This window comes from Nannospalax galili, unplaced genomic scaffold, assembly GCF_000622305.1.
Source record: "Nannospalax galili isolate Female #2095 unplaced genomic scaffold, S.galili_v1.0 scaffold115, whole genome shotgun sequence".
NCBI classification, from domain to species: Eukaryota; Metazoa; Chordata; class Mammalia; order Rodentia; family Spalacidae; genus Nannospalax; species Nannospalax galili.
In genome coordinates this window covers 8960420-8979185 of record NW_008340588.1, presented here as the reverse complement: position 1 = coordinate 8979185, position 18766 = coordinate 8960420, and the positions used below count along the sequence as shown (strand labels likewise).

The 18766-nt window shown below is 35.5% G+C and overlaps 1 protein-coding gene across 5 annotated transcripts in view; it reads left to right on the top strand.

Annotated features, from left to right (window-relative positions):
• Gulp1 (GULP PTB domain containing engulfment adaptor 1) overlaps nt 1-18766 on the top strand; it is a 328175-nt gene that overhangs the window by 231372 nt on the left and 78037 nt on the right. For all 5 annotated transcript variants that reach the window (XM_029564762.1, XM_029564763.1, XM_017798836.2 and 2 more), the window contains one exon: nt 18267-18338. In XM_029564762.1, the coding sequence (XP_029420622.1) occupies nt 18267-18338 (72 nt within the window). The remainder of the gene's footprint in view (nt 1-18266; nt 18339-18766) is intronic.

Sequence of the window (18766 nt, the reverse complement as noted above, 5' to 3'; positions counted from 1 at the left end):
TATAAAACACCTTTAAATTTCACTTCAACCTCAACTGTGAAGCCTATGATGAACTCTTACTTTCTGCTGATACTGAGTAGAGAAATAGTTTACTTTATGAATGACTTCTACCAAATATATAGAATTGACTGACTTTTAGCTACAAACATATTTCTGCATTTTTCTTTGTTTCATTTTTCCCTTTTTTATTTCATCTTTGACTCATTTATAGCCACTTTAAATACATTTTGCTATGAAGTAGTATGATTTTTTTTGTTAAATTAGTGGCTATTTTTTTCCTTAAAGGTCTTTGGCCCCTGGGAACTTGAGATAAGACTCCATCAAATCCCACCACCCTTTGTCTTCAATGTCTCTTCTAAAACTCATTGTTGCTGCTTGTTTGTTCAAAGGAAACCTATTTCTCAGTGGACATTAAATCCCTGTTGCCTCTCAAATGATAGGTGTTTTATCTTCCACATCTCCCTGTATCACTGACCCTGAATTTGGCATGATAGGTGAATTGGACTTCCTCCTCGCTTTCTTCTCCCTAAATTCCTTAGGCTTTGTGTCTCTCATCGTCAAACTGTTTGCCTTTCCTCTCCTCTTGAAGTCACTGACATTCCTTGAGTCACTTTTTCATGTGTTCAGCATTTTACCTCATAGTCTATAGCCATTCTTCCTCAAATAACTCTATATATTAAGAAACACATTGTAATATAAAGACTATAATATACATATGATAATATATTATATCCTACTAATAGAGGATCACGGATTCTATTGAGATAGTGATGTACCTATCAATAAATATTGCCTCTGGCCCAAATATCATTTGTCCATTGAGTGAATACAGGCTTTTATAGGTTAGCAGCAGAATTTCTAGTGCAAAATACTACTCATATGGAAAAATGATAACCAAGAGGTTGAATGCATTGCTTTAAATTATGAAGTCTGTCTATCTACAAGGGACTAAATTTCTAATAAACAAACAGGAGTAATACACTCACTGAGAGTAATACATACTTCCCACTTCTTTTTGGCCTGAGTAAGTTCTGGGGTCTCCCTTTCCAACCAGCAAGGTTCTCTTTCAGACCAACTGGTTAAAACCAGTCCAGATAAGACTGAAGCCAGACCTGGACACTTCATCATTTGAGGCCATAAGCCCTTTAGTATTATCTTCTTTCTTTAAGTTGACCAATCCAAAATTAAGGGAGGGAGCATTACTAAAAAGTTTGTTTTTTGCTTTCTGCTGGTCTGGGATTTTTCCTTCTTTTTAATTCTTTAATTGGCCAAGAAAGTGAACCCAACCCCTAAACAGTGACTGACTTTAACCCCTAGATGGTTAACAAGGCCACAGCATATCCATTTATCTATCTATTGAATTTGATATATATGGTTTTATCCAGTTGGTCTGAAAGAGAACCTGTCTATATATGTATAAATTAGGGGCATTGAAATGGTTTGGATTGTATTTCTTAAAATTGTGCCTCCCCTTGTATAACCTGAATGGTTCAACAGAATAAGTCCTAAGTATTAAACAAATTTTATTCACTCAACCATTGCGCCTTTTGAATAGCTCAGACTAACCCCTTTTGTACCATATATAACCAAGTGCGAGATTTTATTAATAAGATTGCTGCAAATTTCATTTATAGTTTTATGTTTATTGTAGATAATTTTGGTAACCTAACAAACCAGCTACATTATTAGATTTAGAATAAGGGGGATAGAGAAATGATTCAGCACTTAAGAGCACTGGCTGTTCTTATAGAAGACCAGGGTTTGAATCCCAGTACCCACATGATGGCTACCAACCCTCTGTAACTCCAGTTCCAGGGAATCTGATACCCTCTTCTGTCCTCTGCAGGCACTGTACAATATGGGTGCATTTATACACATGCAGGCATTACACTCATACACATAAAATAAAAATAAGTTTATTACAATATTTTTTAATTTAGAAAAAAAGTTTCTGGACAAAAGATTATATAGTAACTCATGATTTTAATGTTATATTTGATGAAGATTTTAATACTTAAGATTTGATAAGACAATATCCAGCCCAACCCTCTCTTTTTTTAGTATGTGTATGTATTTTATAGACTTTTAAATTTCAGATTCCCACTTATTCAATTCCCAAAATTGTAGTGGGACATGAAACTCACTGAAAAGCTACCATAAAAACCATTCTGTCTGCTTTGCATTTATATAATTTTGGGTCAGTAGCTAAAAGCCAAAGCCATTTGATTATAGTTGTTTTCCACAGTCTACCTGTATTATCTAGTATAGTACAATTTAGTTAAGGAGACTCTGTGACTTTTTAAAAATATATTTTAAAAATGTGTGTGTGTGTGTGTGTGTGTGCATGAGTGTATTGCCTACATGTATGTAAGTGCACCCCTGTCTTGCAATGTGTGAAGAGGTCAGAAGTCAGAAGAAAGTGTTGGATCCCTTGGAACTGGAGTTATGGGTAAGCACCACACTAAACTGTATTGCCCCATTATTCTAGGCAGTCCTCAGATATTTTGCTGAGGTATTGCTGCTGAGTAATTGAGTACAGATTCACCACAACTAGTTGGTAAAAGCAGTGCCAAGATTCATATTTTTTTCCATTTGGGAAAATATCTTTTATAAATCATTGAGACATATAACATTTGTACACATCTATGGGGGCACAGTTTTGGTAATGTGAAACATGTATGCAGTGAAGATTCAAATCGCATTCTCAGGGATTCCATAGATACAGTTCTTATCACTGCAGAATAAAGTTTGTTCTTTAGTAGTTGTGGTGTTACCATGCCACATTACAGTTATACCTCAATAAACAGTCTGACTCTTAACTTTAGGAATAGGCCCAAACTCAGAGGGCACTTGTTTCTCTTGATGTCTCCTGGAACTGTGCTGTTGAGTCAGGCCTCACCCATATTTTTATTCAAAACCATTTCTCCAGCAATAACTTGGGAGAACTACAAGCTTGGATCCAGCCTTATCATATCAGAAAAGCTTGTCTTTTTGTTCCCAGGCCTAAAACATCTCATAAATAATATTAAGCATCTTCATAATCTTCCTTGTTTTCAGTGAAGATTTGTTGCCTTTCCAATGCTTTGTTAATTCTGAAGTACAATCAGTTTCATATACTTTGAGTAGAGCAGCAAATTGAGATTCCGAGTATTCAGGGTTAAATGCGCAATTCACAAGAGCACATGATTCGTTGCATTTGTTTGCAGTTGTTTTTTGGTTGCAAGTTTATCTAAAAGTCATTAATCCCAATTCTGGCCATTTCATAAAAGTGATCCCTGCATATCATTACCTCTTCATGACCATAGTTAACTAAAGTAAGGCTCCTTCACTTCAGTGTTTGCAGGCAGATTGGTATTTCAAATAGTTCATGTGGGAAATTGATAAGTATCCCATCCTAATAAATCTCTGAATATTCAACTTAAATGGAAAGGAATCCACCACAAACTTAACTTCTCTCAAGATCTGTTTTACTACATCAAGCCAAGCATGCTTTCTATGGAGGGATTAGTAAGACTGTTGAAAGTTTCTTTATGTTTACTCTAGGCATTTGCCCAAAGACTAGCATTTTGTATTCCTTCCTGCAAGATTTATATAGGCATACCTTCACAGATGGGATCTTCTGGTTCCAGGGGGTCATCATCAAGGACGTCAAGAAGCTCTTTCTCAACTAGTCAGCTGTATGAAGTGCTATCTACCTTCAGATGAACAATCACAGTAAGATGGCAGTCAGGCTCGATGTGTCTGTTACATTTTCATTGAATTTAGTTTGAGTTTTATTTTATGTACCTTACATTTGTGCAGATGTTTCAACCTGAAATATATACAAAAGAGTGACTATTTGGGGGACAAAGGAAAAATCACATTTATTTCTTATTTTTGATATGAATTAAGTACCATTGTAATGTCTGTGCTCATATGTCATTTTGAAAATTATACAAGATAAGTCCTGATATGAGGTACAGATAAGTGTCAGGATCCTAATGATGTCCCATCCTTACCTACTGTTCACTTATTTGTGAATTTTAATAGCTTTTTTCAATTCTTAATTTTGTATTATGTGAATGTATGTGAATGTGTGTGGATGCATGTCTGCCACAGTGCTGTGTGGAGGTCAGAAGACAACTTCAGGAGTCAGCTCTCACTTTCTACCTTGTTTGAGGCTACCATTCTTTTACAGAAGTGCTGTGTCCAGGCCACCTGTTCTACAGAATTTTAGGCGGCTCTCCTATCTTGGCCTATCATCTAATTGCCTTAGAAATTATAGAATTACACGGGTGCTTCTACCTCCTTCTACCTCAATGGGCATATTATGTGAGTTCCAGGAATCTGAACTCAGGACCCTAGGCTTGGCCTGACAAGTGTATTAACCCTCTGAGCCATTTCCCCAGCCCAGCTTTTATCATTTTTAGATGGACACAATCCAGTTAATTTCATAATTAGGTAGATATGTATTTCATAGTAAGCATGCTAGACAAGAAATAAAAATGCATGTTGCACAGTGTTTGACTTAAAATGATGTTCAAAATAAGTGTCTTACTCGAAACTTTAGGCACATTAATAGACAGACACACACACGTCAATATTTGCTATTCACTTGTAACTACTAAGTACATGGTTCACAGCTCTGTTAATGAATGGAACTGTAAGGAATTAAGATTCATTTCAAAATTCAGCTCTGCTTCCTGAAAGCAGTCAACTTGAATATTTGATATATTAATTAAATATGTCATGGGAAATAGGAATGCATCCTTTGTGGGGAAAAATAAAATACTGTAAAATGGTTCTGTATGAATAAATGGAAGTTTTTTGTAATTTGGAATTATAGTCACAAATCAGGTCATTAAACTTCTTGATGTGTTCCAATAAAAACGTAAAGGTCTGTATTAATACCAGTATTAGAAATTTCAAAGGGCAGCAGGAAAATATTCTCTGGAGCTGCCTGAAATATGCTATCATTGATTTTTTTTTTAATGCCAAAGAAAAAAAAAAACAAAAAAAAAATCAACATACAGTAGTGTTCAAACAAAACCAATTTTTACAGCAAAGATTAAGCGACGCTAATTAGTGATAATGCTTTTGAGTGTTGAAAAAAGCCTAAATAAATTGTCTTTAAAAGTCCTGGGCTTGAAAAAAATAAAATTCCCAAATTGAATATAAAGACCAATGGCATTGACTTACTTGTAACGGGGGGCATGGACTGTGACAGCGGATCAAGATATTTGCTCACTTTCACACATGGGGATGAGAGAATCAGGCTATTAGCTGTGGAGGTGAAACAGCACACTGCCTCATGCTTGAGTCTGATTACAAGGCAGACTCATTAAGGGAGATGAATGCTACCGATAATGCTGAGGAGGAAGATGTGCTTGCTGTCCCCCAACTGTAAAAATTGCCGGGACATGGCCAGCTTTGGCTTCTTGAGGCTTCAATTTCCCCATTTACCATTTCCTGCTCTAATTTATTTATTCTAGCTTCCTAGCCCACTTATTTATTCATTGAAACATTATTAATACAATAGAGTTTCAGTAATTAAGTTGGCTTTGTGAAAAAGATTAAAATGACAGTTCTTTAAAAGAAAAAAACCTACAAACCCTATTATAGCATGACTCAGACTCAGATCTAAACCCAAATGACACAGTATTGGGTTCATCATTGGAAGGATCAGTTCTGGAAATACTGACCAGAGCTATGTAGAGACAATCCAAAAGCTGAGCAGGTCGCCACTTTTCTGATTCCTTAGAGATAGCTCTCTGCAGTCACAAGGCTCTTCAGGAAGTTGACAGGTAAGACAAAAAGCTGTAGTGAGGAAAAGATAAATATCTTTCATATAACACAGATAAGGTAAGCTGATTTTTAATTTAAACAAACTTAAAATGAACTTGGGTCTCCAATTTCAAATATCCTTTACACCACACCCATTTTCTCTTTTTGTGTCTGTTTGCCAAAATCATATCCAAGGCTGTGATAATAGTGATCAAAACTGTTCAAGTAAGTGGGAAAATAGGGATTATTCTTATGAGCATTATCATCTCACAGAAGTGATGCCAACCTGTGTTAACATTATCCCGATTTGCATTTCTAGCATACTTGGATGTATGATGGTAAGTGAGCTTTGCGTGGGTTTCTTCTCTTCCTTTCAGCAGGGACTTCTCCCATGCCAGTTCACTCACAACCTACCTATGGAGTTCTCTATGTATATTTTATTTTTAAAAGTAAACTGATGCTTAGGCATGTTGAGGTTCAGATCTAGTGTGTGTTAGAGTCAGAATTAAAGCTCAAGTCCATATAATTTGTCACTCTAAAGCTTACTTGGATAATTCTCCCAGGCCAGATTCGATGGGATCTGTTAATTTCCATGTTTACTGTTAATTCCTGTATTCAAATATGTGGAACACGGATTGCCACATAGCAGGTTTTCAGTGAACAACTGTTGAGTAAAAATATCCTACAGAGCCCATTTTTCCTGTCTGGTGTGGGGGTGGAGCAGATGCTGATGCAAATGGTTAAACATTCTATTCCTTGTCATTGATTATGAGCTGTGCCAGTCTGTTCCATCCCTGAGGATTGTAATCACTCTATTTATAAGGTTGCTTTTGCTTACTTGAGCTAAAAGCCCGAAGGCAGGGCCTATCTTTATGGCCTTGGCTATCACACTAATGAGAGTTAAGTATTAGCAACTCTTTGCAACCTCCTTTGAGTCATAGTAGTCATTGACAAAATCCATTAAATTAAATCAATGGAAATGCATTTCAGATGTATGTAGCTCATAGTCATTCCTTATGCAAAAGAGCTACACACAGCTTCTCCAGATCTGCAGTCAATTCTCCCTCCTCAACCCCCACTCACCCATCCTAAAGCAGCAACGACAACAGTTTGAATAGTAAATTCCTAATGTGATTATTTATCTCCTATAATTCAATGTAAAAGAGAAGTTCTACTTGCAGCTTGGTGTGGAGATGTCTCCAAAATGGCTTAGGATGTCACAACCCATAATAATATCTCACAGCCAGCAATCTCTGTTGAGGCAACTACTGTATACTTGGAGGTTTCTTTCTGCAGTCTATTTGAACTTTTCCAAATAACGAAGCTCTGGGCAGAGCAGAGCTAAAAAACTGTGAGAAAAATCAGACACATTCTCTGGGTCTTGAAGTGGAGGACGGTGTCAACAGCTGCAGCAGTAGGTCAGGGATTTCCAGTTGTTTCATACATTAGAGCATCTCTAGTGTCTAGAACTGTACTAGATCATGGATAATGCAGTCCATATGTAAAGAAATAGATTCAAATATAGAAATAAAACTATTAAGGATTCTCCCAGACGGAAGTATTGGAGAGCAGGGGCACAGTCAGATTTCAGGAGGCTGCTATGTGGAAGTTTAAATCTAAAGCAGAGCAATACCTACTATGTTGTATTGTCAAAAGCTTAGGATGAAGGGGAATGAAGGACAAGCTATGAACTGATTGTTACTGTTACTCAGTATTGGTTTTCACCAAACACAATAAGAAAATTTAAAAAATGACAATATTGGGGGGAGATTTCCTTGTGCTAGTAATAACATGGCATTATATTTAAATTTTAAAAAGTGTGCTAAGCTGTCTGGAGGTGGAATAACGCCTTTTAAACAGCAGAAATAATCCTATTTGCTAAAAACTGTTATATAACTAAGGTTTTATTTGACAAGAAATTTACTCAGCTTCTCTGCAAAACAGAATGAACACTTTGTGAAAGACAGTCACAGAGATAATGACTATTTGTATTCTAAAATTTGCACTTTTCCGATGTTATATATTTAATTAAATTGCAAGGTTAACTACAAATAAATTACAATAGGATTTCAGAAAACTAAGTATTTGAAAGAAGCCAATATTGTTTTGAGAAAAAAAAAAAAACATGAGTGTGTATGTTGATCAGGGTTCTAATTGCCTTACAGCCAATCCAAAACTGGTAGCTTAAAATTTTTTCCTCCTTTTTTGTTGATACATCGTTGTTAGTGATTGGCTTTTTCTTATTTCTTCTTGTAACTGTTCTATTTTATCATCTTAATCTAAAAACAATTTCATTGACTGTTAACTCTATGCCAGAAACTTGTTGAATTTCCGTGCAACACTGAGTGTTCCGCTGTTTTATGAATGAGATTACTAAGACAACGTGAGGTTTGGTAAGGCTGAAGAGCAAATCAAATACCTGTTTTATACAGTATTTTTAATATTATTTAAAAAATTATTTATTTAATAACCACATAATTAGTAGAAGCATTTCATTACAACAGCATTGATATATTCAATAACAGTTTCCAGAGCAAAGATGCATCTCTTCCAAAATTGGCTGTAATTTCAGGTTCAAGGTTGAATTAATACAGTTATACAATATTGTACTCAGTATAAACCCTATAAGACATAAAGTTGAATGAGGTTTTAACGTTACAAAAACATCTCCATTTCATTTTAAAATATACTGTTCCATATAGAAAAAAACTCATTTTAATGCAACTAACACTTAGATGTTTGCACATGCATCTCTAATCTTTATATATCTGATTATTACTAGCCACAGTCGGTTACTTTCTGAGATCTTTGGCACCTGAGTATGGATATAAAATCATCAGGTAGATTTCAGTGGTAGTGTTTTTCACATTTACTAATTAACATAAATAAAATTTTTATGCTTCTTCCTCAAATATGACTCATTGTTTTATTGATTGATTTGTGTGTGTGTATGTATTCCATACAGAACATCCCAGACAATCTTATTCATTTATATACCCACATCCAAAATGGCACCCTCCCATAGCCTCCACCCCACCCCACTGGAGCCCATATACTCTGTCATCCCTGTTACTATCTGCTGGACTACACAGCAATTTTAGTATATCTCACAATAGAAATAATTTATCCCTTGTCTTTTTAAAAAATATTTTACTTTAAAAAACAATTATGTGTATGAGTGTATTGCCTGCATGTGTGTAAGTGCACTTTTATCATGCAATGTCTGTGGAGGTCAGAAAAGGGTGATGGATCCCCTGGAACTAGAGTTATGGATGGTTGTTAGCCACCATGTGGGTGCTGGAAATTGAACATGGTCCCCTGCAAGAACAGCCGGTGCTCTTAACCACTGAGCCATCTCTCCAGCCCCTTATCACATAAATTTTTGATTAGTCAAATGTATGTGGCAAAGAGAGGAATATAATTCCAACTCCTAGTCATATATACAATGGGCCAAGTTACTTTTCATTCTATTCTATTGTACTTAAGAAAGCAAAGATGAAGAATGTGTGTATGAGAGTCAGGAGACAGGAATTGTAGCTCAGCTCTGCCACCAACATACTTTGTAGCTTTATCAAGTCCCTTCAGCTCTTTGATACTCAGTTTTACATCTATAAAGTGATCAGACATGAATGGGTATCTCCATAGCTCTTGTTTTTCAGTCATGTGATTCTCCAAGAGAGACGGATTGTGAGGCCCTTGTGTCTGCAAAGCACATGCTTGCAAGCTCAAGATTTTTGTTTTCACTCACACTTCTTTTCTATTTCTACAAACGAATGCTCTGTCCTTCATACCACCTGTCTCACTCCTCTGCTATGAAGGTGTGTGGCTATGGAGGCACCTGCTGAAGTGAACAAAAATTTCCTGCAGTTTCTTTCTGGGATGTGATACATGCTGTTTCAGAGCCCCTTATACAACCAGCATAGGCTCTTCTTTTCAGGAAACAGGCTTGTTTGGGCTTAAACTTTGTAATCTTATTTTAAAAGCAAGAGTCTCTTAAAATAATACAACCATATGTTTATATAATAACATGATTGCATAGAAATTATTATATAAAAATGAGAAATTTCAAATCAAATATAAAGTATAAACATTTTAATATTGAATTTCTTATTTTTAAATTCACTATCAAAATATTTGGTCCAGCTTTAAAAGATCATCTTTGGATTATTTAATTTAAAATTTAAATTATGGCCTCTCTTTTTGGTGGGATTGTTTTAACTTTTTCAGGATTATGGCTTTTGGCAATTAAGTAAGAGGTTTAAATACAATGGAATCTGACCCTTCTTTAGCAATTGACAGTTATGATGTACTTTTTGAAAATGGCTTTTTGTATGTTGCTTGGCACTGTGACATTGTCATTCAGCCAAATAAAGTCTATACAATTAAATTGGCTTTCTTTGTATGGTTTATTACCTGAGTACAGTTAAGAAGCAAAAAGGTTTAAAAGCATTGTTTTAATCATTTGATGATGTCAAGCTGACTTAGAAAATTTATTCCATTATATTTACAGCCTGTGCTGATGGTTTCAAAGATGTATGCTCATTTATAGATTTTCTATAATTAAGATATCATAAGTTAATGTCACCAAATTTATTATTTATTAATATTGATCTTCAACATTTCTCTATTTTAAAATTCAGAAATTATCCCTTAATGTTTTAAAACAATTTCACATCATCTATGTACATTAAAATGGCACATTTTGAATTTGACAGAATAAAGTGTATACTTTATATAGTTGTTATAAACCAAATCCTTCAAATGTTAGAGACATATTTCATAGCAGCTTCAATAAATCTTTAGTTATGTGATTATTTCTTTAATTTTAATTGATTTATTGTTTTTAAGCCTACGTTATTTCTAGAGTGATTGTAAAACATTAGGGAAAGCCGACCAAGCAGGCATCCTGAACAGCACCATATAATGTGCAACACTGCTCTCTACTGGCAAAGAAGTATGTCCTAAAACATCTTCTCAAAGTCTATTTTAAGTAATTGAAAATGAGAGTGGAATTCTTAAGCTTGATGTCTTGCCTCTTGATAAATAGGGGTTGAGAAAGTATTAATGAAATATGGCATATTTTAATATAATCTTTAGGAATTCTATAAGGCAAATATTTACAAATATACACAATCGTAAATTTAATAACATTTGCATACTTTCAATTTCAACAGACGGCAGACTGTAAAATGCCTATTTTTTGTACATCTGCCCAGACTGTAAAATTTCCAATACACTGAACACAGAGATGCATAGGTTGTAATGTCTGTGTGGATATTTGTTCTGAACTTAACAAAGTATTTTTGAAGCATTTAGAAGATCTCTTATAGTTTGTAAAGTGTGAGGAGAATATACTCTAGATTGTTATGCTTCCAACACAGACCAACAATGCACCAAACTGCTTAGGGACAGATAATAGGTTTCAGCACCTGGATTGTTTTAAGTCATTAGAGTGGCTACTGTACTTCTAGTTCTGACACCGTAATTAGCAGCATCAGTGCCCTCATATTCTAATTCCTCTTTCCATTTCCCTGAAGACCAACCTCATTCCCCTTTACACAATTATTTTTTTTGTCTTCCAAAGAAACACGGCAACTCTGGGGACCCCATATTTTAGACCTTCTTGTTCGTCTCCCAGCCTTGCCTTGTGATCTCAGTGGAAGGCCTCTTAACTCCCATGCTCTGCCCAGAATACTTCCTCCAAGCTCCAAATTGTACACATAGCTATTGGGGTTCTACAGTGTGCTGTGTTTTGTTTATTAATAAGTAAAACATGATCCTGTATTTTTTTAACATTTCTTTTTAGTAAGTATACAAAATAATGGCTTTCATTATGACATTTCTGTTCATACACAACACTGCATCTTGCTCTTGTTCACCTCTTGTCTACTTATCTCCTTTCTGATCCACTTCCTCCTCCCAAGACTCCTCCTGCTTTCACGTTGAGTCTGACTTTTTCACTTAAAATGATGGTCTTCAGTTCCATTCTGTTTCCTGCAAACTATGTGGTTTCATTCTCCTTTCCCTCCTTCTTTATAGCTTCTCCTTTTTCTGTAGTGCTGAAGATTGAACCCAGAACCTCAAGTTTGCTAGGAGGGTGCTCTAACACAGATCTATACCCTAAGCCCTTCATGCTTTTGATTTCTCTCTGGGATTCTTCTGATTTTCCTTTGATCTCTGGTATAGGGATGTTGAGCTAATTTGTATGTTACTGTGATGGAATTGAACCTGTTAGTCTGGAACCTCCGCCTTTCACTCTGGGAACAGGGCAATTTTCTGCTGTTCTGTATTTCTAGAACTCCATTTAGTTTGATATTAGATTTCCAGGTACAGCGGTCCTCACGTTAGAATTCCCTGGAGGAGATACTGAACCCAGAGGGTGTGTCTCACCTGCTCAGTTTATGCTTTAGTGAAATTTGTATATTAATTTAGCAGATAATGCTGAAGCTGTTCACCTAAAGAAAATTTTGGTCTAAACCATCCTAGATCAAATCTCTAATTGATCTATTTTTATATTCCTTTTGAATGTCTAACTTTTGTACTTTCTGCCCCCTTTGGCCTTCCTTCCTTTAGGTATCTTGCTGAATCACACCATTTCTGGCTGACCTTATCAGTGAGTTCTCATCCAACCATTCTGTTTAAAACCATGCAACAAGCAACAGATACAGGCGAAGGCGTGAGATATAGGCGAAGGCACACTCATGCTTTGTGCTCTGCATGCCTGTCCCTTTCCCTGTTCCTTCCCCAGGGGAATTCTGAAGTTCTAAATAAGTTACTAAATGTATGCTGTTAGTACGTCTTGCTCACAAGTGTATAAGATTCCTAAGGGCAGAGTTTTGCTCTATTATGTTCTATGGTGCCTTCCCAACTTCCAATTATTGCTTGCAAACAGTAGGCATCCAATATTTGTATTTTTCAGAAGTCTCATATATCCCAAGATGGCAATGAACTTTTGTGTAGTTAGAACAACTTTGAAATTTTGATCTCTCTGCCTCCACCTCTTGAGTGCTGGATTATAGGTGTGTATCACATGTGGTTTATGTGATGCCCAGAATACAACTGAGGGCTTCATGCATGCTAAGCAAGGTCTCTACCAAATAAGCTAAATCTTTAGCTCCAATAATTACTTCTTGATACATTTCTTCAACTTTACATTCTAATATTCTTACTGCTTTTCAGACTGTCAAAGTCACATGTGTTCTCTTATTGTGTAAGTGATTTTTTTAATAATTCTATTTTCATTATGGATGAAATATATATTTATCTTAAGGTTTTGGCCATCTTTTCCCCCATGATTTCCCTCTGTTTCTTTCCCATTCTTGTTTGTTCCTGATTCTTTGTTTTCTTCCTAGCTTTTCATGTAAGAGGATTTTTCTTTAATACGGCACATATTTGCTGTGTGTTAATGTTTAAGATATCGGTATTAAAAGTCAGTTCTGTGCAATCTTGACTGATCGGATGACCTATATCCATTTCATGTGTAAATACTGTCAGCACAAGTTATCTTGCTTTTTCTTGGTCCACTCTCCCTATGGAAGAATTCTTTAGCCTGAAGACTTGATAAGTCTGTCAGCCAGAATGCTGGGAGCCAAGCTGAGAAGGGAGACCTGAAGAGTTTCAATATGAATATGGACTTAACCTCCTTGGGCCAAGTTTAGTTCTGAGCTCTTCTGTTAGGACAGGGTGGGTTAATTCCAGGGCCTTGACATGATTCAGCTCTGTTTTTTAATATGTCCATTCAGGCAAAATATTGGAAAAAGATGAAAATCTCCAAGTCTTACATCTAACCCGAATTCTTTGTATAAGCCTTTAAGTGACACTTCTGACAGTGTATTCCAGGTGCTTGTGAGCTTATATATCTATATGATATGTTTCTTGAATATAAACATTTAAGTACTTAGCCAGTTTTATAAGTCAGTTTCCCCCCAAATTGGACCTAAGGCAAAAATTTGAATATTCATTTATTTTGCTTAGTCACTGTGAGCAATTCCTGACAAAAGCAATTTAAAGGAGGAAGCAGAGACTGCTTAGTGCTCGGCTAGCTTTCTCAATTTCCTTTTCTTTTAATCTGTTGAGGTAGCTCATGGGATGCTACTTTTGGAATTCAGATGGGATTCCCTAGCCCTGTTAATCCTCTCTGAATCTGACTTTATAGATACAACCAGAGTGTAACTCCTCCACTCCTGGGTGATTCTAAATGGAAATGAAAATGAATATTAGCCATTACTATTCATGAGTGATTGTGGCATTCTCCCTGCTGAATCTAGAAAATGGGTAGAAAGCACAGTCAAGGGGAAGAAATCAGGAGAACAAATGCATCAGGAGAGATCCAGATCTCACCATGAATCCAGGGGAAGTCCTGCATCTGACTATCCTACTTGGAGTGTGCTCCAATTCCAAGGAAAAGAGAGGGGCTTGCTTTGTTTTGTGTTTTGTTTCATCGCTACACCAAATGAATCACTGGCTAAGGAACAGGGTGATTTGAGAAGTGGGGTCCAAAAATCTCCCAGGTGCTTATAGCATTTACTCCTAACAAGACGATTTCATTGCCCAGAGAGAAACTGCTGAGGATCTTGAGAAAGCTGGGGGATGAGTCTGTGAGTTGGTACAGGGCATCTTAGGAGAGCTGAGCAAGCACAATAAGTACATTCCCAAACATTCTAGACATCCCCAAATAGTCAAGGATTGTCCATTTGCCATAATTTTAAAACACATTGTTTCTTTTTTCATTTGTTATTACAATTGCTTTTCAAAATGATTTTATGATGAGTGAAGATCAATATTAGTATCCCTACTTTTAAAATGAACCAGAAAAAACTAGGACTATGTGACTATAGTATTTCTAGACTCTAAGCCTAAAGCTCATTCTGGCATCCTATGGCATATTTGAATTTCACATATACTCTTTTTATTGAGATGGGGTACATATAAGTAGCATGCATTTAATTTAGAAGTTGTAACTTTCAAAACTTGAGAAATGGGCATTATAAGAAATAAAGCAGTTTTCAGTTTTACAATAATCATTAGCATCAGGTTTGTTTTTTGATTTTTTTTTAAATCAGGGTCTTGTATTGCAAGCCATGCAGGTCTTGAACTCACTATGTAGCCCAGGTTGGCCTTTAACTCATGACCCTGCCTCAGCTGACCTAATGCAGGGATTGCAGATGTGAGCCACCATGCTCTAAATTTATTTCTTAATTATGTAAGAAAAAGATGGGTAAAGCAGCAAGGCCCATACTAAATCTTTTAATTCTTGTTATTTGTAAGGCCTCTTTTGGTGCTCTATTATTCCATTGGTTTAATTAAAGCCAGTGTGAAAGAAGCATTAAAAGTTTCCTGGAGCACTGCTGGGGTAGATTCATCTAGATTAGTCTTGGAGTTCTTCCACAATTTCCCCTTATGGTCCTATTTGCATATAAAAGTTATGACTCATGATGTTTCTGCCAAAACATGAGTAATCTTCCAAAATTAATACAAGTTACTATTACAATCTGGTATGGACACGCTAGGCCCTTTCTTCTAGTTCAAGCACTGCTTACTCAAAGAATCTGCTGTTGCCTCTGACTTTTCCTGTTAATTTTAATGTGAACTTCAACACTAATGGTGAACCTCTCGGTGCTTTGATAAATTCAGAGAAGTTGAGGGAAGGAGTCTACCCTATGGATTTATTGCAAGCCGAAGAGCTCCTATTATGCTAAATTTTCTTCTATCATTTAAACCTTTTATCCTTGCTAGATGGTCTGAAACAGGGCTTTCAAACCTGGGGACATTAAAATCAGCTCAGGAGCTTTAACATATACAGACATCCTGGCTGTGCCCCAGTCCTATTAAATCAGGCTTGTAGGCGTGGATAATAACTGCAAATAGCCTCATGTGACTCTTTTATGTGGCCAAGGCTGAACACACTGAAATAAACCAGGAAATAATCTGACAGGCTGTTGGTGTTCTATTGCATTTGACTGTCTACCATGTCTTAGAGGCAGGTGTTCCCTTCTTTTTAGGCTGAGTAGTTCTTACTTTGGTCTTACCTGGTTAGTCAACAAACCTGTTGTCACTGTGGGGATCATGGAATACCTGAGATAGATTTTGTAGGCCCCAGGAACACTTGTTTGATATAATTTGAGCACTTCAGCAAAATAATCTGTTGTATCTTACAGAATCTTCTATTGACTTCAGTACAAATATGCTTTACAGTACAAGGAATCATTTAGAAAGCTTTTAGAAAAATAACTCCCAAGTTCTATCCCTAAAAATGCTGATGTGTTTGATAAAGACTATGCAGTTTTATTATTCATTTGTTTTTAAGGTACATCTCAAGACAGTAGTACAGAAAATCTTATTTTGAAAAGTAGACTAGTTTCCTTAGTAGTTCGTGTCTCAAGCCTGAAGGAAAGAATAAGAGATATCATGACCTCACTGTGCCCTTCTACTCTGACTATTAACACATAGAATCATGTCAACTCAAAACAGTTAATCATTTTATGTAAAGTGTACACACACAGTCCCTATACCTTTGAAAACTGATGACTTCATGACTCCTTGGTATTATAATCGGTTGTATGTGACGAGAACAAAATTGTCTTTGAAGTTACGTACTCTTCATGAGTCTAATGATTATTTGTGATTTATGTAGTGTTTTCCAGAAGAGAAACTGCCCACATTTTAGTTTTAATTGACTTTGAACATTTTATGATAGTAAACTCTCATTGGAAGGATCATTTGCCTTCAAGATAGGGATGTATGACAAGGTGCTAATCATTAGGAAACATTTTCTGTTTGTCATTAATAAAACTTTGACTAAAACCTAGTAGCTACATTTGGTATATTTTTAAAATAGTCTAATTAAGGCTGAAGAGATGCTCAGCAGTTAAGAGTGCTTCCTGTTCTTGCAAGAGGACCTGGGTTTTATTCCCAGAACTATGATAGGTGACTCACAACTTCTTGTAATTTTGGTGCCAGGGAATTCCATGCCTTCTGATCTTGATACATACCTGCATGTACCTGGTACACATAAACATATGCAGACATACATAAAAATGATAAGTAAATAAAAAATTTAAAAAGTAGTTAAATTAATATTGAATGGAGTTATCCAATCTCAGAAAGAAAAAGACCTGAATGTTCTCCTCTATTCTAGACTACAAAGTATGCATGTATATATGCAAACAAATCTACATGTGGTTATAATATACATTTAGAAAGAAGAATAAGAAAGGGTAACAACACCAAAAAAGACAAAAGGTATAATACTGAGTTCACATACTTAGTTGCCGTTGTATAAGTTCTTTGAATACTCTCTTAGGTTATAACATATTTTAATGCAAAATAAATCCTTAAATGGGAAGTGCCTACATGTGATTCTACATGGGATTGTTTCCTTAGTGGGAGATCTAAATTTTAAATTATGTTTTTATTGTTTGAATATTCCTGTAGTTGTTTGTAAGTACTACCAAACAGTGTGTTTTATTTTTTCTTAACATGAATTTTAATTACACAGATAACAGAGTCTGAAGACTATTGGAAATGGGTCTAAAATAATCATAATCAAGAAATATCTGAAAATTTCTGGTAATAATAAATTATTGTCCCTAAATCTCAAAGAGTAATATGCCAGGAATTTGAAATAAGTATACTGGTTTTTTGTGGTTGTTGTTGTTGCTGTTGTTTTTTTAGTCTTTTTGAGACAGGGTCTCCCTGTAGCCCCAGCTATCCTGGAACTCACTATGTAGACCAGGCTGGCCTTGAATTCACAGAGATCCGCCTGCCTCTGCTTCCGAGTGCTGGGATTAAAGGCGTGTGCCACCACACCTAGATCTAAGCATACTGTTTTAAAAATAAGATAAAATTAAAAATTAAATTATCGATCATGTGTATTTTAATTTTAAAATCTAGTCTACATACAGATTTACTGAATAGCATATATTGGCTACTGAAAATTTTGACTTTTACATTCTATATGATGTGAGTTTCATAACTGGAAAACAAAGAAAATATTCATTTAAAATAATAAAGTATGAAATGTTCTATTAAAGTTTACGTATAGTAATGAATTAAAGCATTTATATCCATTGAATATCAATTTTCAACAACGCATGTTGATCTAAGTGTATTTTACACTTGAGAAATTAGATAAGAGTAACATGAAACCATCATGATTAATGAGATATTAAAGTTGTATATATATATTTACCTCTTTTACCTATCTAGAGAGTAAGTTTATCCCTTTGTGCCCAATGCAATGACTTTGGTTTTCCTTCCAGAAGAAATCTACAAGTAAAATATTTAGGTATAATATGTGTCTTTAAAAAAGTGTTTTGAATAGTAGGACTTGTAAATGATAAAATGATGTATTTTCTTCTATCACACAAATATGAACTAGTAATTTCTTTAGGATTTGGGTTTGAGTTTTTGTCAAACTGTTCTTTTATGCAGTGTACTATTTACAGATGGTTTGATTATACAGCGCATAGTAAAACTTGTGTCTCATGAATGCTCATGTTCAGTTTCTTGGCAGTACTGAAGTGGAACAGCCAAAAGGAACAGAAGTTGTGAGAGATGCTGTCAGGAAGCTGAAGGTAAAGAAAGCTCTTAAAAAAAATGGCTGAAGTATTGATCGTGATCTTCTCATGTTATAAGCAGACTAATGAAACTCAAAACCTAAATAGCTTTGTGGTAGGTGTAGCTTTGTCATTTTAATAAGAAACTATTGGGAACAGGAGAGATGCCTCAGCAGCTGAGTCCATCCTGCTCTTTCAGAAGCCCTGATTTTGGTTCCCAACTCACAACTGCCTATTATTATAGCTCCAGAGGACCCAATGCCCTTTTCTGGTCTCCATGGGCAACTGTACTTACATAGTGTATACTCACCTAGTACACATAAACAAAATTGTGAAAATGAACGACGAATGAATAATGGCAGTTCAAGAAGATATTTTGAATAATTAGCATATGTACTAATTATGTTACCATATATGGTATACTATGTATTTTTAAAGTATAATTT